This window comes from Engraulis encrasicolus, chromosome 4 (genome assembly GCF_034702125.1).
Source record: "Engraulis encrasicolus isolate BLACKSEA-1 chromosome 4, IST_EnEncr_1.0, whole genome shotgun sequence".
NCBI classification, from domain to species: Eukaryota; Metazoa; Chordata; class Actinopteri; order Clupeiformes; family Engraulidae; genus Engraulis; species Engraulis encrasicolus.
The window spans coordinates 8,316,967-8,341,664 of NC_085860.1; the positions used below are offsets into that span (position 1 = coordinate 8,316,967).

Below are 24,698 nucleotides of genomic sequence, written 5' to 3' on the forward strand. Positions count from 1 at the left end.
AAAGTAGCCTACACAATATGCCAAGAGTGCATTATCCAAATTTGGTTAGATTTTCACAAAACTTGATACACATGATCTCAGGAGAACTCAGAGGAGATCTATAAAAGGGTTTTATTACATCTTTTATCGTTTGGACGTGACAGCCAATCAAAATCTTCCTAACACCCCCAAACAGGAAGTGAGGTCATATCTCAGCAACCCATAGTAAGAATTTACAAATCCAAAAAATTAGTTGGGCATCTATTTTGTATGGTAAGAACAACTGCATGAGACTATGATAAAATTGTTCTGGGTTATTAGTGGGAGAAAACATTGCATATCTCACAGTGGCCGGTTTCCCTCTTGTCCTACGTACAACAAATCCCAAATTATTTTTTAATTCAAGTTTGTTGACAGAGGTTTCTTTACCATACAACACCCTATACTCCGACACAAAAGTGGCAAGGCACATAGTTTCAAATGGTTCACCATCTGGTCTGTTCTGGTATTTGTCCACTATGCTCATCCACATAATGATGGGCTAAAGAAATTGAAACGGATCTTTGTGATTGTTATGGTAGAGTTACATCAGTGTTTCCCAACCTGCATTGCTTACCCCCAAGCCTTTTTGTGTCATAGGCCTACCATAATTAGCCCCTCACTCATGCTCTGTATCTCTTCTACTGTCACAATGCTTTATAAATGTATTAGGCCTTATTATTTTTTCTATGAACCACCTGAAGTGTGTTTGGTGTAACGGAAGCCCGGATCAAGCACAAGGCATTGACCCTTGCGAGAACTGCGCTCCTCCAGCACAAGCCGTCTGGCTCTGCCATCCAGTCGCTCTAGAGGTAGGTACTCCCAGTCAAGAATGTTCTCCGTTGTTGTACCAAAGTGGTGGAACAATCTCCCAGAGGCAGCAAGACAAAGCACATCTCTTGCAGCCTTCAAGAAGCAGGTGAAGATTCTCCTTTTTCGTGAGTATCTATTAGACTAATGGTTGAGCTGCCCTAGCCCCAGGCCAGATTCTTGACATGATGTGTATGTATGTATGTATGTATGTATGTATGTATGTATGTATGTATGTATGTATGTATGTATGTATGTATGTATGTATGTATGCATGGCTCTAAATTAACACACGCCAACACGCCAAACACGGGTGAAAATTAATTTTGGCCGGTGGAAAAAAATACCTACCCGCCCATTTGGCTAGTAGCGCCCGAGTAGCCTACAGTAAATTGTGAACGGTAAACGGCGGCTTGTATGACAACGATACGGCGAGATTTCCTACATTACCCATAAACACTCCCGTCGTGACCCCACCCCACCGTGAGCTTTCCGAAGCAGCAGCCACTCCGTGCTGCTGTTGCGCGCGCCAGGACAGAACGCATTTCAGAACTTTTGTGCGCTCACACTATTTTGACAGGCAGCTCTCCCCTGCTCCTGTCGCTTTCGCGCTACCACTTTTAACGTCACTATTAGGACTACTGTTACTATTAGCATTCACCGACACCGGCACCTTGCTCTAACAGGCTGCCTTTTTAAGCTGCGAGGACCTGACCGAAGAGTTGTTGAACGAAATAGCGACAAGGGAAGAGGAGGAGAACGGGCTGTCAGAGTAGTGTGAGCGAGCGTAGCTGTCAGTTGTCTTCTGAAATGTTTCAAGTCCTGGCGCAAATAAGTTGGAAAGCCCACGCCATCGGAAAGAAGGGCAGACCTTATGCCCGTGCGAGTAGGATACGCCATGGAAGTAACAAAGGAAGCGAACATTTCCGTGATATTATTTGCTTTTAGTTAAACATATCGTAGGTTTCTTGTTAATTTCTTGCGCATGGTAGAGAAGAGCTCCTGGAGGAAATAATGGTGCCTATAGCATCATACTGTAGGCCACATAAACACACAATAGGCACACACGACATCATATCCATTATTGCACAACGTGTGTGTGTGTGTGTGTGTGTGTGTGTGTGTGTGTGTGTGTGTGTGTGTGTGTGTGTGTGTGTGTGTGTGTGTGTGTGTGTGTGTGTGTGTGTTGACTCCTCTCCTCCTCTTCTTTTCCTCTCATCTCTTCTCCCTCCTTGGAGTGTGAGGTTTTGTCGTGTTTGGCTGTGTGTTTGGTTTAAAGGTCTGTTGTGTGTGGCTGGTGATTCATTGTTTTCAGAGGTAAAAATAAGATAAAAAATAAAGCAGAAGTTTTAAAAAAAGTATATATAATATGCTTATTATAGACCTAGTATGTAGGCCTATAGTGTTTATGTGTTGTGGAAATTTGAATAAAATAACCATAATAATAATAATAATAATAATAATAATAAAAACACAACTAGCCTAACGCATAGCCTATTTTGGCAAGATTAAAAAATGGCTAGTTGAACTTCTGTTTGGCTGGTAAGAAAAAATGTCTACTAGCCAAATTGGCTGGTGGTGGAAAAAGTTAATTTAGAGCCCTGTATGTATGTATGTATGTATGTATGTATGTATGTATGTATGTATGTATGTATGTGTGTGTGTGTGTGTGTGTGTGTGTGTGTGTGTGTGTGTGTGTGTGTGTGTGTGTGTGTGTGTACTCTAAAAAATAAATATTAAAAAACCCTTAACTAACCCTTCTTTGCATCTGCACTTGTTGTTCTGTATATTTCCTGTGCACTTTGTGTCTGCTAGTGAAGTTGGATATGGTTATGACGCCTTTTGAAAGTCACTTTGGTTATACAGCATCTGCCAAATGCAATGCAATGTACAGTAATGTAACTAGCAGAATGTGGCGTGTAACATTAGTAAACCCCTCTCCCGAAGCGTCATACAATATCGGTAGCACTAGGCTATCGAACTGGTCCTTCAGCTCATTACATTACATTACATTGCATTTGGCAGACGCTTTATAACCAAAGCGACTTTCAAAAGAGGACATAATCAAGTCAACATCACAAGCAAATACAAAGTGCACAGGAAATATACAGAACAACAAGTGCAGTTGCAAAGAGGGGTTAGTTTTTTTGTTTTAAATAGTAAATAAAGAGTAAATAACGACTACACACACAACACACACACAAACACAAACACACACACACACACACACACACACACACACACACACACACACACACTAAACTAAACGTCACGTCAAGAGTCTGCCCTGGGGGCTAGGCCAGCTCAAGCATTAGTCTAGTAGATACTCTCGAAAGAGGAAGGTCTTTACTTGTTTCTTGAAGGCTGCAAGAGATGTGCTTAGTCTTGCTGCCTCTGGGAGACTGTTCCACCGCTCAGCGGTATTGTGCTATACCTCCCATACCCAAACCAACTTGGAGGTGGCGAGTCCGAGACCCCGAGGGGGTGGACTGAACAGGAACACCTCAGTTACATTGATGCCCCTTAATGGTCCACTTATCACTTGCTGGGAATCATTGCTTTAGGACAGGAATTTCATTTTGTATGAGTGTATCAGATGGGGGGAAAGCGCTATTCAGACATTCCGCTATTCTGACACCCGACATGCCGTAGGTTTAGGTTTAGGGTTAGGGTCAGGGCGAGGGTTAGGGTAACTGCATGCACTCTCCATATAAACTGAAAAAAAAAAACTGAGCAACGTAGCATAAACCACTGAAATGGCAGATTTCAGTGGGAAACCTGCCGGTATTCAGACAAAAGACATCAATGTCTGAATAGTCGCATGTCTGAATAGCGCCATGTAACCGTATCAGATGCCAACTAGCACAGTCATGGGTGCCGCGAGGGGGGAAAAGGTGTTACAGATTCTAAGGGCCCGACAGCACTGACAAGGCCCCTGGAAGGATGCGGATAACATAATTTGTCATTTTGGGGGCCCACAATTTTAATCTTTCATGGGGCCCAACATTTTTTAGCCGCGCCCCTGAGCACAGTTCAGTTGTAGGCTAGAAGGCAAACCTCTCATGCCAAACTGGCGCGTTACTGGTAGGTTGCTGGTTCCAGATCTGAGTGGCGGCCTGTGATGACCTCGGTTACATGAGCAGTTCTGGGAGAGACATAGCATGTATGCACAGTTTTGATTAAAGTTTTTTTGGCAGAGATGCAGACCTAATGCTGTGCAGGACTGTAAAACTACTGCACCAAATGATATCAGTCAATATCATTTCTTAATGTTTCAAAATATTCAACAGAGCAAACAACCATAGTAACCATACTATCATCAGGGCCGCAGGCCGCTGACACATTTGGCCGACCCGGGACAAAGTCATCTGAAAGCCTGAAAGCCAGTCAAAGAATATGCCTCTGTATAGGATGTGCACTTAGCCCCACCTGGTGGTTATACATAGTGTAGCTGACACAAATCACTGTTGTGGTGCCTGTTATATACAATACTTGTAGTCCTCATGGGTGCCGCCAGAGGGGCACCAGGTGAGCACAGGGGGACCATACCTCCACCATATCCATACTTCTGACATTTCTGTTAATATAAATATTCTACTCTTCTTTCTTTACTTTCTTTACTTTTCTTTCTTCTCAAAATACCTCCTCTTAATGTATGTTCTCTACAAGTCTTCTGCTGTCCAGTCTTGCACTTTAAATGTCTGTATGAGCACTGTCTATGTCCATACTGTCTTATGTCCATGTATGAGTACTGTCTATGTCTATACTGTCTATGTCCTTACCTAGATTAGTCTATGTCTGCATGGGAGAGCAAGAAACGCAATTTCAAATTCTTTGTATGACCAGTGCATGTAAAGAAATTGACAATAAAACTTGACTTGACTTGACTTGACTTAAAAGATAACTTAAGGTTTTGTATGAAATATGGATGGGCAACTTAGATTACAGGCGGTTATGCATGCCTGACAGAAACATAATCTACAGTAAAGCTGTGCACTTGGTGTGTATGCGTGTGTGTATGCGTGTGTGTGTGTGTGTGTGTGTGTGTGTGTGTGTGTGTGTGTGTGCGTGCGTGTGTGTGTGTGTGTGTGTGTGTGTGTGTGTGTGTGTGTGTGTGTGTGTGTGTGTGTGTGTGTGTGTGTGTGTGTGTGTGTGTGTGTGTGTGTGTGTGTTTCTTTCCTACAGTCCAGCCCAGACGTGGGCAAACTCAGGCCACTGAGCCATTTCATGTGGCCCCCAGAGCCTTTACAAGAAAGACAACTTTTAAATTCAAATTCAAACGGTTACTCAACATTCTTAAAATGCTACCTAAAACAAGAGTATTGCGAATTTAAGATTCATTTTAATTATAGTACAATAAGAAAATCAAAAAAAGAAATATCATTGCTGCAAGTTATGTCAACGTACATCATGTTTTATTGTCTGTGGCATCCGGCCCTTTTGTCAATATTCTAAAGCCAATGCGGCCCTCGAGCCAAAACACCCCTGGTCTAGCCCCATATCTCCTTTCATGTCACCCTATTGGAAAATGAATGAGAAATCCCCAAATTTAATAGGCCTATGGACACTTGAAGAGTTCAGATGCAAAACCCCCTAACTCCATTTCTGAAGACCTGCACTTCTATATTTTTAGAGAACCCCGTTGTTGGTTTGGTTTACATTCATGTACTTGATAATACATATAAATACTTATGTTGCATAAATAAAATAAAAAATATGCAATTTTGATAGCTTTGTATTAAATAAAAATGAATTAAGATTATTTTCTGAAAAGGCACTTAGGGGGTTTTGCATCTGAACTCTTCACTTATTACAGGGTATAATTTAGGTGAAGTTACATCAGGAGAAAGTTTAGATCAACTTGCATATGGGTGGCTGACGTTTAAGGGCGTAACGCAAAAAAAAAAAAAAAAAGTTTTTCAAATTCCTGAAAAAAATGATGGATAGAAATTGGAAAAACATAAAAAAAATAAAGCACTTAGTGGTCTGTGGAATTTCACCTTATTTTTGCTATTTTTGGGAAAATGTGTCCTGCATCAACACATTGCATAGGCATGTCGCACCGCAAGAAAATGGAGACACACCACAGGGAATTCACTGCATTATGGCCATTTTAATCCTTTTGTATACATGATTGACATCTGAGCTCATGCTAAATTGATAATGATATTGTGTTTAATCTTAATATGTTTTCATTCATAAAAAACTTTTTTTCCTCTTATAAGAGCAGTCACACCACAGGACACCATAAAATGAACCTAGGCATTGCGTGACAGAAAGATTGCAATATGAAGACATATTAAGAGGTTAAGAGTCACCTTAAACTTCCACAGCACTCTCCAATAACTGATGTACTGACTGGTTAGGAGCCAGTCTTTAAGACCCTTGTAGTTGGCCTTGCAGCTGCCCATTCACAAACATTGACATACATGTCACCCCACAGGACGCAATTTGTGTTACGAAATTTAACTTGTAGTTAATATTACTGTCTTGAGTTTTTTTCACATTCACATATCTTAATATAAAGTTAATATTTATGCAATCATGCCAAATGCTTCATACATTATTCAAAATGTTGTTGGTTTATTATATTCCAGGTTTCATTTATGTTAGTCACACCGCAGGATATTTGACATAGGCTATAAACCTTTACATAAATCTTAACAAAAATGTTTCTTCTCATCTAAGACTAATATGAAACATAATGTACCACATCTTCTTTCATTGACATTTGTTTTTTAAAGGAAAATAACAGTTTTGTAGGTTTTTAACCAATGTTACGAAAAATCAAGGCGTCACGTCTCACACCCATAGACCATGTGCAAGCAAGATATTGCTTATATTTCCTTTTTTTCCCTTTTTTTTGAAGGTTAGTCTTATAGGCCTACTCCTCTACAGTCCAGTTGGTGGCGGTAATGCTCAATATTTGTTCCCAGCCGCCATAAAACAATCAGAAGAAGCTGCTTGGTGTGTTTGTTTGTTGTGTTTCGATTTTCCCACTTGGTGATGGATATTTTACTTTCATTAAAATATTAAACCTGGTATTTCAAATTCACGAGAGAGCGAAGATAGGCAGAAGGAGGCAACGTCCATGTGTTTTAAGTCTATGAGGGGAAGCATCTTTTCAAATGGCTGAAACATGGAACAACCCCAGAAGATAAGGGACCTCCGCCGCTACGAAACAGCATGGGAAGACAAAGTGTCATGGGTTAAAGGTGTCGATGACCCACACAAAGCATTTTGCACTGTGTGCTGCCGAGAAATAACAATTGGCTATGGTGGCTTCCGAGATATCATTCGGCATGAAAAGGCAGCCAAACACATAAATGCTATATCGAAAGGAGCTAGCAATTTTGGCACATTCTCCGTCACATGTACCGCAAATAACATTGATGCTGACTGCACAGTTAAATATGGGAATGGGCAGGACTTACGTGCTGATAAGAAGATGCACTTGAGCAGAACTAGAGAGCAGCCGACCTCCAAGAATGTCTCAGGAGAGAGCACTGTGGGGAAAATTGTGTCAGACCCTCCTACAGGTAGGCTATGTGGAGGTGGTGTATTTTTCCTTGCCTTTCCATTGATGTGATTCTCTGTCACTTATGACATTACAAACTACTGATGTTCTGTTTCGTCTCTCTTGACCTGACTGTCATCATGTATCAAATAAATGTTAATATGGACCGGAGTTATTGGAAATGGACTGTGCATTGTGTGCAATGAATGTAGCCTGGTCCTGACCATCCCATAGCTTTCAAATATACAAGGATATCGAAACCAGATGACTTAAAATGTAAGTGAATAGTAAGAGCAGATATATAGATGGATAAATGCAGCCATGGCTTGTCAGACTTGTATCCCAAAGGTTGTCAGTTCGACTCCCGACGCGCCAGGTTGGTGGGGGAGTAATTAACCAGTTCTCTCCCCCATCCTCCTCCATGACTGAGGTACCTTGAGCATGGTGCTGTCCTGCCGCACTGCTCCCTTGGGGCGCCATCGGGGCCCTTGCGTGGGTGAGGCATAAATACTATATCATTGTGTGCACCAATGAACACTTGTGTGCTGTGGAGTGCTGTGTTGCAATGACAATGGGAGTTGAAGTTTCCCATTTGGTCTTTTATTTCACTAACGAGGCTAACGTGATATTATCAAACTTATTCAAAACGCATCCTTTTGCCTTGATTTTGCTCTTGAGTGACTGTATTTCATTCCAAACATGCAAAAATCAGGCAAACTTGTTCCAACTCCGGATAAATCCTTTAAGGGCCCACAAAAATGTCAACAAACTTCTTCACACAGTCCATTCCACAAGCATTTATCTCTTACTTACAACCTTACCTGGAGGTTGTATGGGTTATAAATACATGCATATGGAATGGAGGAGGTGTGGGCTTTTGTTCACAACTGTTAATGACAACCTTGGTTGTAGCCAATGCAGCCATGCACCAGATTTTTGCAAAAGCGCTCTATGTGAGTCAATGAGCAAGTTAGCTCTAACTATTCATGATTGTGTAAGTCAGAGGTTCTTAACCTGTTTTTCTTAAAGCACCCCCTTACCTGTACCCAAGACAACCAGCGCACCAACCAAAACTTCTACACGTGTACACGTAATTTAATTGAATTTCAATGATTCTTGATTGAGACATCCCAGGTTAAGAACCACTTGTGTAAGTTATATACAGTACACGTAATTTAATTGAATAATTTCAATGTTAAGACCCACTTGTGTAAGTTATGTACATGTGAGTTTGTGCATGTATATGTGTACATTACGTTTATAGGTAGAATAGGTTACAAGAGGCTCTTTTTTAAGTGACTCTGCGCATCGGGATTTGTCAATACAATATCAATATACATTATTGTATTCGGCAGTGTTTGTGTGTACCTGAGTACCACTGTATCCATCATCTATCATCAAACTGTGTGTGTGTGTGTGTGTGTGTGCGCGTGCACGTGCACGGGCGTGTGTGTGTGTGTGTGTCTTCCTTAGTTGGCATTCGTCACACAAGTACCTCCGGAGTGTTTTGGCCATCACTGCTCGGAGGTCTGCCTGTCAGTGGATCGCATGGGCTTCTCTGTTACTTCTAGCCAGACAACCGCACCTGCTTAGCATGGAACAGAATGTAGGAGGTGTACTGTGTGTGTGTGTGTTCGTGTGGGGTTGGTGTGTGCGTGTGTGATCGTGTGTGTGTGTGTGTGTGTGTGTGTGTGTGTGTGTGTGTGTGTGTGTGTGTGTGTGTGTGTGTGTGTGTGTGTGTGTGAGAGAGAGAAAGTGTGAGTGCATGCGTGCCTGTGTGTGTTCATGCGTGCCTGTGTGTGGACATGCCTGTGTGTGTGTGTGTGTGTGTGTGTGTGTGTGTGTGTGTGTGTGTGTGTGTGTGTGTGTGTGTGTGTGTGTGTGTGTCTACTACACATATCTAACTTCATTAGGCCACTGCTATTGGAGTACACCCACATACTGGGGCCCTCGCTCCATGTGGGACCCAAATCCTGGACCCCACATGATTTGACCCCTTTTGGTAGTTTTATAGTACTGGTAAAAGTAAAAGGGTAACAACATTTCCTCACTGACAGGTTAAGGTTAGGGTTAGGTATTGTTTTGGTTTTGGGCACAGTTTAGCATTCTTTAGCTATTGATAGGGTTAATATGAATGGAAGGGCTCCACAAAGATAGGCCCCACAAGTGCCCCAAGTGTGTGTGTGTGTGTGTGTGTGTGTGTGTGTGTGTGTGTGTGTGTGTGTGTGTGTGTGTGTGTGTGTGTGTGTGTGTGTGTACCATTCATTCCAATCAGTAACTTAGGCAGAAAGTGGCTACAAAACATTAATGGTGGCATTCATCTATAGTATGCACTCACAGACTGCATGTCAAAGGTTGCCAGACTAAACAAGAAGAGAGCAAAACAACTAGCCAAATATTGTTCAATATCTGCAGTTATTTGCAGTCTGCATATTTCGAGGAGATGCCACTTGAATGGGCTTTAGACCAGTATAAGCTTTGTATTTGTATTAAAAGACACATTATTGCTACTTAAATATTGTTTGGAGCGTTATATTGTTTCTCAATAATTATTGAAGTAAATTAAGTTAAAAATGTGTGTACTTTGGTATAACTGGAAGAGGAAGCCAACGACCGCACACCAGAGGTTTCGAGGTGCAGGTAGCGGGTGCAATATCACTTTCACAGAGGAAGATACCACACACTCTTGTCTATTGTGCTGAATTATATTTACAGAAACAATGTTTCGTCCAGTGTTTTAGTAGTTGTAGTAAAAACTTGAGAAAGGCCACACTGGCCGAAACGTTGTTTCTGTAAATAAATTCAGCACGCACTATGGACAATAGTGTGCGGTAACTTCCTCTCTGAAAGTGTACTTTGGTATAACGTCCGATAAGGGCTCACAGTGCTACATCACCTGATTGTGTGTGTGTGTGTCAACATATGATGTATAGATAGTTTGCATGTTGATTAAATACAAAACTAAACAAAGTCAGTCCTGCAAAAGAAATAATCTTTGTATATAGTTTTACTGAAAGAGGATAAGACAAACAAATAGACAAAAACAACTTTTATATACGTATGAACTTCATTACAGGCTCTGGACCCAATAGGCAAAGGGAACCAAACTAGGTAACTGTACATTACACTATAGACGCTAGCTATTTCATGTGATTCTCGGGGAGCAACCACAAGCCAAGTGGTGGTCACTCCATCACACTGCCTTCATCCCTGCCTGACAAAATACGATTGTCTTCCTTATTAGCACTCATAGTCATCCGTAGTTTCAACTGTCTCTGGCTACGAAACCATGTCTGAATCAGGAAGCTACACATCCAGACATTATATAAAGTAGAGAGGATTCAGGTCCATACTTTTCTTGTATCCATGCAATGTATGGGGAACGCCCCTTTAGGAGACCAGCAGATGTTGAGAATAAAGGGAGTTCCCTTAGCGCTGTAGATGGTGGCAGCGCTGGGTTAAGAAAACAGGGTAACACTTTGCATTAACGTCCTATTCACAGCTTTATAAACACTTTGTTTACATTTAATAACAATTAACATTTAACAAAGCATCTACAATTTTTTGTAAATGAGTAATAACTGGGGGTGTTGTGGCGCAGCGCGCTAAGCCCCCCACATTTGGGCTTGCATTGCATGGGATCCTGGTTCGAGTCCGGACGGGGTCATTTCACAATCCTACCCCATCTCTCTCCACACTCACTTCCTGTCGCACCTTCACTGTCCTATCAAAAATAAAGGCCCCAAAAGCCCATAAAACATATCTTTAAAAAAAAAGAGTAATAACCAAACTATGACTGCACAGTGGAGTGGGAATCAACTTCTACTGTGTGAGTTTTATGTGGTTTCATGCACTCTGGTCTTAAGAGGAGAAACGACTGCGCTGTGTCGGCTGTGTTAGTGTAGTATTTCTTGCCCATTTATAAGCATTTTGTTGATAATTAGTTCATTATTTATTAAGTGTTTATAAAGCTGTGAATAAGACGTTATTCTAAACTAAGGCATTATAAGCCAGATGTAGGCCGATAGTTATAACCGTTGATAATACATCATGAAGCATTATGAGTGTAGCCATGCATTGGGACTAATTATGATGTGCATTATAATTAATTATAAATACGCTCATCATGCACTATAGAATCGGATTAAAGTAAAGTGTTACCGCATATTGATTAAATACAAAACTAAACAAATCAGTCCTTCCAAAAAAATAATATTTGTAATTAGTTTTACTTAAAAAGGATAAAACAAAAAATAGACAAAAACAACTTTTGTTAATCACTCAGACAATATCATACAAGACAATATCTCATATCAGAGACAATACCTTACATTATTTAAAAAAGACATGCAAAAGACAAAATCACCTGAATTGATAATACTGATTTCAAACAATGTGTATTTTTTTCTTTTCAAGATTACTCAGTTCAAGACTAGACTTACTAAAGAGTATGCTCTAGACAATGTAAAATTATTTTTTTAAAAATCACAATCTGTAGACTTCATTCTCAATAATTCCACTGATTTAACTAAACAAAGCCAGTTCTTCCAAAGAAATAACATTTGTAATTAGTTTAACTTAAAGAGGATTAAAAAATAGACAAAAACAACTTTTGCTAATCACACAGATATCAGACAATACCTTACACTATTTAAAAAAGAAATGCAAAAGAAAAAATCACTTGAATTGAAAATAATGATATCGAACAATGTGAGTTTGATTTTTTTTTTCAAGATTAGGCCTACTCAGCTCAAGACTGCTTACTGAAGAGTATGCTAGACAATGTAAGATTATAAAAAATCACAATCTATAGACCTCATTCTGAATAATTATTCCACTGATTTAACTAATCAAAGCCAGTCCTTCAAAAGAAATCATGTTTGTATATAGTTTTACTTAGAGGATAAAACAAAAAATAGACAAAAACAACTTTTGTTAATCACTCAGATATCAGACAATACCTTAAATTATTATTTTACAAAAAAAACATGCAATAGACAAAATCACCTGAATTGACAATACTGATTTCGAACAATATGAATATGTTTTGGTTTTTTTTCCAAGATTACTCAGTTCAAGATTTCTCACTCTACTGACAAATATGCTGTAGACAATGTAAGATTATAAAAATTCACAATCTATAGACCTTATTCTTAATAATTATCCCACTGATTTAACCATTCACAATTAAATTAAATCAACAAAAAAATGACCAATGGGGAGTAGGCTAGAACTAACCCTCCTGGATTCAAAGAGAACAAAGTTAGGTTTCTTTGCACCACACTAAAGACGCCATCTTTTTCCGTGTGATTGTCAGAGAGCAACCACAAGAGCTAACACTGTGCAGTCCAGTTCTCGATTCTGATTGGCTGATAGCTGTGGTCAATCGACCGTAAACCTACACCTTCCACCTCCGCTTCGCGTCGTGCCCCACTCCCCTTGGCCGTTATCAATTGAGCACAACCTACGGCCTCTCATGGCTTACTGCTTAATTAAGTGGTGGTCACTGCATCACACTGCCTTCTTCCCCTCCTAGCAGAATGTGATTACACTTACATTAAACTTAGCTGACACTTTTTAAAAAAAATCAAAAGCGACTTACAGATATTTACAGGGTATTGATTACAGCCTGGAGCAATGTGGAGTAAGGTGTCTTGCTCAAAGTCACTTCAGCAATGGATGGATGTGTGGGGACATAAGGGTGGGATTCAAATCTGCAACGCTCTGCAACCACCTCCCTAACCATTAGGCCATGGCAGCCCTACTGTATTCCTTTTTATCCCACTGATTTTAGCAGTTCACAAAATAAACAAAATCTTTACTAAAGGGGAATAGCCTATAGTTGGCCATTCTGAATTTGAGGGGAAACAAAGGTCACTGTGCACTACACTAAAGAAGCACGCTTATTTGTGATTGTCAGATCGCAACTATAAGCCAAGTGGTGGTCATTCCATCACACTGCCTTCGTCCCTTCCTAACGGACTGTGATTGTCTTCCTTTTTAGCATTTATAGCCATTCGTAGTTTCTCCCAGAAGATTCTCTTATCCTCTCCATGTTTTGGCCAGCAGAGATACGTCTGCTTCTTAACCAGCTTTCGCATTCTGTGGTACGGGGACAGCTGTTGAGCAGGGATGTCTTCCAGCACGACCAGGATGAGCACGTCATTGTTCTCGTCAAACAGCCGGAAGCTGGCCACCTGAATCTCCTTGGAGCACCACTCGCTCCTCAAGTAGTTCCGCGTCACCACGCAGATGGTCTTTCGGCTGCTGTATATGCCGTCCACAATGTTGTCAATGATGGGCTTGCCTGGCTCAAAGTCTCGGTGATGGAGACATAGTCTCCATCCTTGTTCAGTCTCCAGATGGGGCAGCAGTTCCTGAAGGACCCAAAGTTCATCATGGGAGTTGTAGGAGACAAAGGCATCGTAGAGGAAGCCATGTTGCCTCTGTCTCCGCTGCCTCTTGCTGTCATAGAGGTAGGCTAAGAGCAGGTAGTATGCGTAGACCAGCTGAAATCGCACAAAGTCGTACGTGAAAGCCACCAAGAGGGTAACAATCACTAGAGAGAAGCTTCCAACAAAGTAAATGAACTCCAAATTCAAGGTGCAGGAGCTTGTATTCAAGTCTTCCAGGTATTTACCTTGGGCTACTGGGGGATAGCTACACTGATATTTATTAAAGTATATTACCTGAGTATGTGCTGACTTATTGGCCCAGTGAAGTAACCATTCATTGCTACAGTCACAAATGAATTTGTTGTTTCGAAGATCAATATTTCTTAGATTTGGAAGGGACTCCATTATAGTCTGATTGATAACTTGTAGCTGATTGTTCTTGATCTGAAGATTTCTGAGTTGAGAAAGGTTTGCATCAATTACAAAGTTTAGTGATGTTAGTGAGCTTTGTTCTATATTGAGCGCAGACAGTGCAAGAATGGGATGGAATACCCTTGGAGATAGAGAATTATCCATCATAAATGCATTCTTGCTAAGGTCCATATACCGAAGTTTGGGAGTGTATGAGAAAGTCTCTGGGCAGACATACTGTATATTGAGGTTGGCTCCATAAAATAAGGTCAAGGAGCTTAGGCCTTCCAGCAGGTTACAAGGCAAGTTGGTCATGCCCCGTCTCTGGCCAGCAATAAAGAGCTTTTTCAGAGACTTTAACGGTGCAAAAGGTGGCCTATCAGAAAATTGTCCGTCGAATGCTATGTAATTGTCATTCAAATTCAGCTCTTCCAGGTTGTCCATACCTCTAAAAATGTCTGTAAAGTAAAGGGTGTCTTGACTAAGGTGGTTGCCAGTAAGGACCAGTTCCTTTAAATTGTGCAGTCCTGCGAAAGCGTCGTCTGATATGATCTTAATTTGATTATCGTAAATGCTCAGATATCGAAGAGCACTCAGTCCTTTGAAAGTCCTTTCATACAGTCTGCTTATCTTATTGCTGTGTAAGTCCAAAATCATTAGTTTTGGAAGATGGCCGTTAAATATATGTCTCACATCTAACAGTTTATTTGACCCCAATTTTAGCACCCGCAAGTTTGGCAGATTTTGGAAAGTACAATTACTCATCATGTAAATTTTATTATGGTATAGGTATAGCCCTTCCAAAAGGGGTAAATTAGTGAAATCAGAACATGTGACTTGGTTTATATTGTTGTTGGAAAAGTCAAGCTGTGTAAGTGTGGGTAGAACCTGTGTGATGTGATTGAGTTTGGTAATCATTGTATCTCTTACTTTCAGTCTCTGGAGTTGATTCAGTCCCTGAAATGCTAGTGGAGATATTTTAGATAGTCGACATTCGGTCGGGTCGTCTGTAAAATATAGGACTTGTAATTGGTGGCATGATTTGAAAAAGTGGTCACTCAGTACAGAGATTTTTGGTTTAACTAAGCGAAGATTTTGTACTTGGCTGCAGGTCCTCTCTAAAAAGTCTTCAAAATCCGGTGGGATTAAATAACTGATTTCTAGATTTTTCAGGGATGAACTGAAAGTTTGTACGAATTGTGCTGCTGAATCCTCAAATGTTTCTAATTCACTCACATTCAGCGTCTCCACTGAGCTAAGAAAAGAGTGATTCGCTACAAACCATTGGAAAGGCCCTCGAAAACCACCATAGGAGACATCCAGATAGCGGAGATGTGGTAGGACATTGTTTGTTATCTCAAAGGTTGTTATTGGGTTCCAAGATAAATCAAGTTTCTGTAGTTGCAAAGGTGTACTTGAAAGGTGACGAGACACAAAACTGGTGATGTCGTTGTAGTCAATTTTGAGCTCAAATAAATTTGGTAAGTGCAGTATAGTCTTTACAGACTCCATGCGAGTCAGTTGGTTACTTGCCAGATTCACATGAGTCAAATTGTCTAGGGAAACAAAAGCAGATGGATCAATTTTCTCTATTTCATTCTCATCAAATCGCAGCACAGTGAGGCTAACTAGTCCCCTTAGACAGCCTTTGGTTACATGTTTTAGCCGATTGCCAGACATGTAGAGTTCGCGTAGGTGAATGAGCTCTTGAAAACTGCCATCATCTATCCTAGAGATGTTGTTGCTCGACACATTAAGTGCTCTTAGACTCGAGACATTCCTGAAATCTGTCAACTTGACCTCTGAGATGGCATTTCGGGAAATATCCAGTTTCTTTATGTGAATGGGTAGTTGCAAGTGAACTGCTGGAACTGTTGTCAAGTCCATGCCACTGCACGACACATAGCACATGGTGTCATTGGGCAACACAGTAACATTGCAGTTTCGCACAAAGAACTGGTGTGATGGGACACTAAGAAGCCCATAGAGAAAGACGTGAAAAAGTGTGCCTTCCATAGAAGTCATATTTCTTCACAATAGCAATTACTTGTAGTACCCTCAGACTGTGTCCATGATCTGAAATAAAGCATTCGAAAAAAGAAAATGAATTGACAACTCACACAGTAGAGTCTAGTAAATAAGGGTGAATTTGGAATGGCTCTCTCTCTCTCCCTCCCTTCCTCTCTCCCTCCCTTCCTCTCTCCCTCCCTTCCTCTCTGGTAGATTGTCAAAACAGCTAAGTTGTGGCTCCGAGCACACTGCAGCCCAATACAACTGACAGTAATTATACAGTATCTGCCTATAGAGGTTGCCAAGACACATTACCAAATGGGTTGGCAATGCCTTTTGCCCCAAAATTGGCAAATCAAATTCTAGCACTTGTCAGATAGTAGCCTGGGTCTACCAATCCTAGTCGTGTAAACAAGACCTAAAAGTAAATTTGGTGAGGGCAATGATGTCACGTTGGCAATCTCTATTGGTATCTCTACTGCATTAATGAAATCTTTAGATATAACAGGTACTGTAATTCATAGTACGCATATGTACTGGGGCAGGAAAAGCCACAGACTTACCATACTGTAGGTTTGTCTGCGTTCCGAAGATATCTGATGACTGACCTTTCGACAATAGTATGGCCATCGCTGGTGAAAGTCATGAGAAACAAAGAGGATGTGAAATTGGTGACTTTTAAGCGATATACTACTTCAGAAAGCGGCAGTGCCTTATGACAATGGCTACTGATATTACAGTGTACAAAAAGATTGTAGCATTTATTATTGTAGCATTTATTATTATGTATTACAGCACTTCACTTACCTTTATGAGATTCAACCCGTTAAGACATGGCGTTATAAATTTGCTGTTACCAGAATGGCAATGACCAAGTCATAGTGCATTACTAAAGGCCCTGTGTTATGTCATAGTATTGTAGTAGCCTACTATGGTAGTTAACTTTTCAATGACTATTACAGCGTGCCACTGGAGGTACGGCGTGCATTAAAGGATTTATCCGGAGTTGGAACAAGTTTGCCTGATTTTTGCATGTTTGGGATGAAATACAGTCACTCTAGAGCAAAATCAAGGCAAAAGGATGCGTTTTGAGAAAGTTTGATAATATCACATTAGCCTCGTTAGCCATATCAGCTATGCAATATGATAGATTGTGGGCATCGTTTCTCGGCGGTTAAACACATTTCAAAAACACAACATTTTAACCCTGTGAAACCTGAACCATGAAAGCAATGAGAGAAAATTCTAATTTTTTGGAATCTGCATCAATATTGGTCCCTTATAAGAAATGTAAAAAAAAAATTCAAAATTTTGTTAAGGTCGCTGAGATATTTAATGCATCATATATGATGCATCAGGCTTTTAATGAATGAAAATTCCAATTTCATGACCATTGAAAAATGACTTTTAATGCATTTACAACTTTTTTTTAATTTAAAAAAGTTGTCAGACAATTTAATTTGAGGATTATCTTTACATATTTAGTGAGATCCTGCCATTTTTTTAAGCCTATCCTTGTTTTAGCAGGACCATATTTTACATTTCCCACAGCCTGGTTGGGTAATTTTTTTAAATCTATGTAAAAACATAGCTGATCGAATGCTCAACAACCTATTTATGAGTGTAATATAGATCATTATTCATTTTTGATGTGTAATTTGAATATATGGGTCCATTACTACAATTGGACCATTTCTCCATTCACTTCAATGCATTTTTTACGAGATCATAATTTCAACATTTTGCATTACATTTTCAAAATTGCAAGTAAAACCTGTTTCTTAAGGCAATATCTTTGTCTTGAAGTAAAACAACTTGTGTGTTTTGTTAAACGATCGTCGTGGTGTGCTTTGTAAGTTTCCCTATGGAGCAAATGCATTGATGGCTGACTTCCTGCCACCGCCGGATGGTGCTTATATGTCTCATCAGTTTTAGCACGATCTCTCTGCAACACGGTGTAAAAATATAAACTCTTCCTTGCTTAATTGCACAAAGCAAGTGTTCAAATTAAAGGATGTAGAGTTATATTTCGGAAATTTGTACACAAACCTTATGCAATTTGACGAAATCTCAGCGTTGGTCAGGGAAACCGCTTCTACCCCATTTTCCTGTTTTTCGCCGAGCTGTGGTCAACTTGTTGTCGACCGCTGCTCTCTTGTGGCGGTTTCCGCGTACTGCAGGACGTTTGGAAATGACACGCAGGATGTTTTTCAGATCGATTTTTTTTTGTGTCAGCGTGGAGAGGGCTTTGAATTTGATGAGACATATATGATGCATCCGGCGCGATAGGGTTAAAGTCTTGCACAGCTCAAAACAACGTCAAACGCACCTCATAATATGTTGAGGGTATCCACACATAAACCGCAGTGTCCAAAGTCCTTCATGTATTCTTGAAAGGTCTGCAGAATGTGTTTTGTGAAGCTACTACCTTGAGAATATCTAAATTACGGTCAAGTCAACTATTTGACACTAAAGTCCACCAAGTAGATTGTTGAGTGCGTTGCATCATCAGCTGTGGTTACTCTCTATGAAAAGAACCACAGCTGATGGTGCGATGCACTCGGCAATCTACTTGGTGGACTTTAGTGTCAAATAGTTGTTTCAAGGTAGTAGCTTCACAAAACACATTCTGCAGACCTTTCAAGAATACATGAAGGACTTTGGACACTTCGCTTTATGTGTGGATACCCTCAACATATTACGAGGTACGTGTGACGTTGTTTTGAGCTGTGCAAGACTTTAAAATGTTGTGTTTTTGAAATGTGTGTAACTGCCGAAAAACGATGCCCGCATCTTTCATATTGCATAGCTGTAACTAATGGTTTAAGAGATACAAGATACAAGAGATACAAGATATTTTATTTGACATGTGTATATATATGAAACATATGTATACAATGAAAAGCTTCCCTGCTCTGGGAGTCCCAAAAAAGGTTAAAAAGAATGTTAAAAAGGCAAAAAAAAGTAGGAAAAAAGATTTAAAAAGTTGAAAGCTGCATTTTTTGTTAAAAAAAATAAAAATAAAAAATGTCAGGTTGGAGAAAGGGGAGATGTGATGAGTGGATTCCTTCCTATGTTGGTGTTTTTGAATTCAACAGTCTGATACATTGAGGGAAGAAGCTGTCCCTGAGTCGGCTGGTGTGAGCATGTAAGCACCTGTATCTCCGGGCAGATGGTAGAAGGGTGAAGTGTGTGTAGCTGGGGTGGTGCGGATCAGCTATAATTCGTTTGGCCCTCCTCAGACACCACTGATTGTAAAGATCCTGGATGTTGGGTAGATCTGATTTGATTGTCCGTTGAGCAGATTTGATGACTCGCTGGAGGTCTCTCCTGTCTTGGGCAGTGGTGTTACCATACCAGGCTGTGAAATTACCAGTTAAAATGCTTTCTATTGTCCAGTGATAGAAGTTGGCCAGTATCCTACTCTCCATTCCATATCTGTGCAGCCGTCTCAGAAAAAACAGTCGCTGTCTAGCCGTCTTAGTGATGCAATTGATGTGATGAGACCAGCTGAGATCCTCCTTGATGTTGACTCCTAGGAATGTATAGCTCTTAACCCTCTCCACTGCAGTATCAGCGATGTGAATTGGCTGGTGTGGTTTAGATCAGAGGTTTTTTCAAGTTCGAATTCCACCCTCCCGCTCCCTACCATACTCCATGGCTGAGGTGCCCTTGAGCAAGGCACCTAACCCCACACTGGTCCAGGGACTGTAATCAATACCCTCTAAATAGCTGTACGTCACTTTGGATGAAGGCGTATTGTATAATGTAGTATAAGTAAGTATAATGTAATACTATGTAGGCCTACTCCCTCAGAAAATCAGTTTTATGGTTCTCTTATATATGGGTTTCCTGTTTGCAAACAATACCTGTCTGCGCATCCCTTGCAATGAANAATGGGAGGAATGTTTGTAAACGGGAAACCTATGTATGATTTAATCACCATGAGAAGTTTTGTTTGTTTACTCGGTTTGCCTGGACAAATAGGACTGGAAAGCACAGAGTAATTACAGACATACCATAGGAGCAATAACTGTGACATTAGGAAGTTGTGGGAACACACTGCTGAATTCCTAACCCCTGACATACTTGTTGCAGATCTGGCGTCTTCCTTGCGGATGTGGGTCCCACCTCTGAGGCTACTGTCTGCGTCCATTTGGCAAGTTGTCCAGCAGCGCCAAGTCCAGTCCTACAACAGGGTGGAGGAGTTTGTTTCTGTTGTTTTGGAGTTGGTCCCTGACCTACTGAGCACTGGGGAAAAGATTGTATTGCTTCTTGGCCTGAGAGCAAAGGTGAATAAGCACAGCTTAGTCATGCAGTGAAACATTGTGTAAGTGATGTGACATCCAAACTTATTTTGGTGTTTGACAGTTTGCTATAGATTCATGCCATCATCAGCCAGCAAGGACCTTCCAGATGATGTCATCACAGCTGGAAAGAGTCTTGAGGATTTCTGACATCGCTTCCAGTGATGGGGTTAGAGCTGACTATTCAAAAGAAAGTGCCAGTTTACAAATGCGTTGAAGTTAAATGTGTTGCCGTTTGTGTGCTGGTATAAGGTGTAAGTTGGTCTCTGTTGTGCTGACTGGGTTGCTGTCCTGCTCTCTTTTGAAAGGATATGAGGCAGACAGTAGATGCTGCTGTCAAGAACTTAAAGGAACTCATCCAGAGCCTTGCGGACAGTCCTGAATATAGTAGGCAATACTTCCAGGTGAGACTACATGGAATAGCACTTGGGTCATTCCACATTAACATTTTGTGGACTTTTAACACTTTATCACCTATAGTATTTTTAAAAGGTGTGTTGAATATCCTCAGAAAGCAGTAGCAGTCTTTTAGCAGTGATTGGTATTTATTTGGTATATATAACACAGAGAGCCCCGTTTTAATATTCATCTCTCATGTTGTACACATTTCATATAACAACTTTCCTGGGTTTGGCCAATATATTTTTGTGTTTCGCGCTTTGGAGGTACATGTATTTTGGTACAAAATCTCCTAATACAGACATGGTTAGGACATTTTCCCATTGAACAATATCAATTCGCAATTCATTACTCTGAAACTAACATGGAGATGTAACGATCCCATTATTACAAAAAATGCATTGTGGTGCAGCAGGAACTGTAATTGGCCTAAATGTGCAAGTATTGATGGGGTCATCTAATATGACATTCATATTGTGTGAATGGAATAAGACACTACAATATTGAACAAGGGGAAAACAGCAAATAGTGTAAATAGTATAAATATTTCCTCTCGTTTTTATAGGACATATACCCATTCCATTATGGTCCAAGCTATGACGCAGCTCTGCAGTTGCTGGTGTGGGAATTCCTCTCTCGGCTGGAAATGTTACTACCAGTGCCGAGCTTCCATCAGGTATGTAACAGAGGCCGTGCATCCTACATCTACCAAAACCACCATAACTCAGTAGGAATTGAAACACCAAGTACACCTGTGTTCAGTAGTGTGTGATGTCACATGATGTCAACAGTGTGTAGGAAGAAGCATAGTCTCACAGGATCATTTAAATTGTCAAAATGTCCTATCTGCATACAGTATAAATATGGAAGCATATTCTGATCAAGTAAATTGAACTATACAAAGTGTCTCTACCTGCGTCTACTAATGTGAGAACATATGGGTGAATGGCATGACGAATGAAAGAAGCAAAGTTTCAAATTTTTCTTCCTACCCAAAAATTTAGGGGAAAAGCCATTCGTCAGCGTGTAATAGCGATTGCACCCATAGGTGTCCCATAGGTTGCCCCCCACGTTGCACACGGTCATGGAGTAACGGCAGGGACTTTACCCTACTGCCCCCCTGCTAGCTACCCCTAGGACCCCTCTTTCCACCATGACTGGTCCTACCTTCACAACCACAACCAGAAGCTGACTCTTTCCACCTCTTCTGCCAGGTCCCTAGATTCTGCAGCTTTGCTCCCATCACTCTGATCTTCCTGAGGAGGCGCTGGATGGATATTGCAAAGAAAATATTTCGTCACGAAATTAACACTGCGGTCACCCCAAGTAAAACTCACATGCAAGGCTTCATAGTGGTGCGTTACCTCGTCTGTCTGTGTTTCCCGGTGTTTCCCAATTGACATAAACAATCCAGAGCAGAGTTCTCAACGGGTCGGGTCAGCCCGAAAAACCCGACGGGCCCTTTGGGTTCGGGCCGGTTCGGGTCGAAAATATAAGCATATGCTCGGGTCGGTTCGGTCCGCGGGCTCAATCTTTTCCGCCAGTGAAAAAAAATCAGTTCTGCTGTTTACCGTGAATCATGGCGAATTTCCCCTTGATGGGTCAGTAAAGCTAGACCTAGAATCTATCTATGTAAATATATGTAGGCCTGCGTAACGAAGGTCTGGCAGGCTGCTGCATGCAACCTTGCGCAGTGCTTAATTTGTAAATCACAAGGTAGGCCTACCAGAACGCAAAACAAACATCACATCACAGCGATGATGAGTTGGAAAGAGGTCCCGGAACGCACAGAAAAACTACATTGGCTACAATTACGCAAACTAATAAAAACGGGAAAAAAGTTCTTAGATGCAATTTTAACGATATTGAGTCCCATGTCAGCTCATGGAACCATACTTTTGTTTCCTTAATACAAGGGACGGTTGGCAATCCAATGACTATTTTAAACAACAGCCATAGTAGGCCTAGCATATTAAATGCTGTAATGACAACAACCAATATTTTTAGTTTGATCGCTAACTTTATTGCTTAGTAGTCTCAGCAAATGCAGTGCATGGAAATTATGTTTTCCCCATGAGGTGAAACGAAACCGAAGCGGTCTTCTACATAGGCTATACTAGAAAGGACAGTGGCTTTCCAATTAGGTTATCCTTTCCACGTATTCACACAACGTTGGCATATGCGTATTAAACGTTAAATCCACGCTTTGTTGGCGACTTTGTTGCATATAATTTGGCTAATCCGCATGTGCTGTTGCGATATGCCACTTCACTATTTAAATGGCTCGTGCACCGATGGTAAGCGAGCGGCAGCGAAGGTGCCGGTAGACTTGGCTTTTCACACTGACTGTCTGCTCGCGCTGCGGTCTGGTTGAAAATCCCCTCAGCAAATGTTTTATTTGGAGCGTGTAGGCCCTGTTTGAATGAAATATCACATTGTCTTTGCTGTTTTCGTGCTCAAATTGACTTTTAAGCAACTGTCGGGTCTTGGGGCGCACACACATGCGGAGCGCTCGCCAGCCGAGGAAGATCTCATCCTCTCACGGCTATCTGTCTTTTTTGCTACATTGGTGATCAATGCACCAACCGTAGCCCAGGTGCCACTAGAAATTAGTATGTCCAAAACCTTGTGTGCCGACCAAAATTTTATGAAACTTTTAAACAATGTTTGGCACAGCCAGGCTTTCCATCTCATCCACGCATAAACAAACAAGGAGGGAGGGGCAACTTCACGTAGCCTACATTTAATCAGATACACGGGGTGGAAATGTAGTAAGCCTACATTTAGAAGTCAAAACAAAAGGTGGATAGATTGTTGTTGCCGTGAAGAGGCGGTTATTGAAATCGCGCTGTGGATGATTCTGCTTAAATAACAAGAACGTTTCCCCATTTCATATTATGTTTCTATTGTGGAAAATATCTTTTCACTAGGTTTTTAAGTGGGTTATGCAATTTACTGCACATAAGTGCCCTTAAAGACCCACCACAACCCGTCATTCTCCATAGGATAACGTGGGGAAACTCGACCCCCGACTTCGGGCCTCGGGCCGGGTTCGGTTAGATAATTCTAGTGATGTGTCGGGTAACATCGGGCTCGGGCTTTAAAAGCCACGGGCCGGGTAGGGTCGGGTTGACATTTTCAGGCCTGTTGAGAACTCTAATCCAGAGCGACGAGCGAATCACGAAAGCCTGTATGTGTTGCGTCACATCGAAAGAAGGCGTTGCTCACATGGGTCACGTCTTTAAGTGTTCCTTTTAGACCAATCAAGAGATATGACACAAGTTATGTCCTTGCAGGTAGTGTCTTTATTTGACGAGGACCCTTTGCTCTTGGAGGAATTTCTACAAGTAGGTGATGACCCACAGCCCATTCAGGAGTTTTTGCTTCACAACAAACATTTTACACGTCTGCTGTCAGGTCAGTTCATTGCTTAGTACTGCAGTGCCTCTTGAAGCCAATTCTTGAGGACTATAGAAATATATTATGAAAGCATTTCATACTTTTACAATAACCCTGTATTGTTATCATATCATAATAACAATTATTGTCTGTCTGACAGATGTTGTGTGTATCTTTGACAGTACAGTTCTTTGACCATTCTGAATGTGTAACATACAGTGCCCTCCATTATTATTGGCACCCCTGGTTGAGATGTGTTTTTTAGCTTCCAATTATTATTATTTCTCTCTAAATAATATGGGACCTTAATGGAAAAAAAGAGAAAAATCCAACCTTCAATACAAGTGCATTTATTCAGTGGGGAAAAAATCCCACATAAAGAAATAATTATTTGACATCAAATAATGTGTGTCACAATTATTAGCACCCCTG

At 40.9% G+C, this 24,698-nt stretch overlaps 1 protein-coding gene and 1 pseudogene across 1 annotated transcript; one reads left to right on the forward strand and one right to left on the reverse strand.

The window, feature by feature from the left end:
• The first annotated feature begins 6,750 nt into the window (after positions 1 to 6,750).
• Positions 6,751 to 24,301, forward strand: LOC134447254 (uncharacterized). Its single transcript, XM_063196631.1, has 6 exons — positions 6,751 to 7,367; positions 20,260 to 20,453; positions 20,533 to 20,637; positions 20,777 to 20,872; positions 21,433 to 21,543; positions 24,164 to 24,301. Exons 1-6 carry the CDS (start codon positions 6,968 to 6,970, stop codon positions 24,299 to 24,301), a joined length of 1,044 nt encoding a protein of 347 aa, XP_063052701.1. The 5' UTR covers positions 6,751 to 6,967.
• On the reverse strand, positions 13,291 to 16,176 carry LOC134447021 (toll-like receptor 13; annotated as a pseudogene).
• Positions 24,302 to 24,698: the final 397 nt, after the last annotated feature.

Bases quoted from the DNA above. Each gene is read 5' to 3' on its own strand.
- LOC134447254 (XM_063196631.1), top strand. From the start codon at position 6,968: ATGGAACAACCCCAGAAGATAAGGGACCTCCGCCGCTACGAAACAGCA. The intron at 7,368-20,259 runs GTAGGCTATGTG...TACTTGTTGCAG, and splicing joins TGTGTCAGACCCTCCTACAG to ATCTGGCGTCTTCCTTGCGG. The intron at 20,638-20,776 runs GTTAGAGCTGAC...CTCTTTTGAAAG, and splicing joins ACATCGCTTCCAGTGATGGG to GATATGAGGCAGACAGTAGA.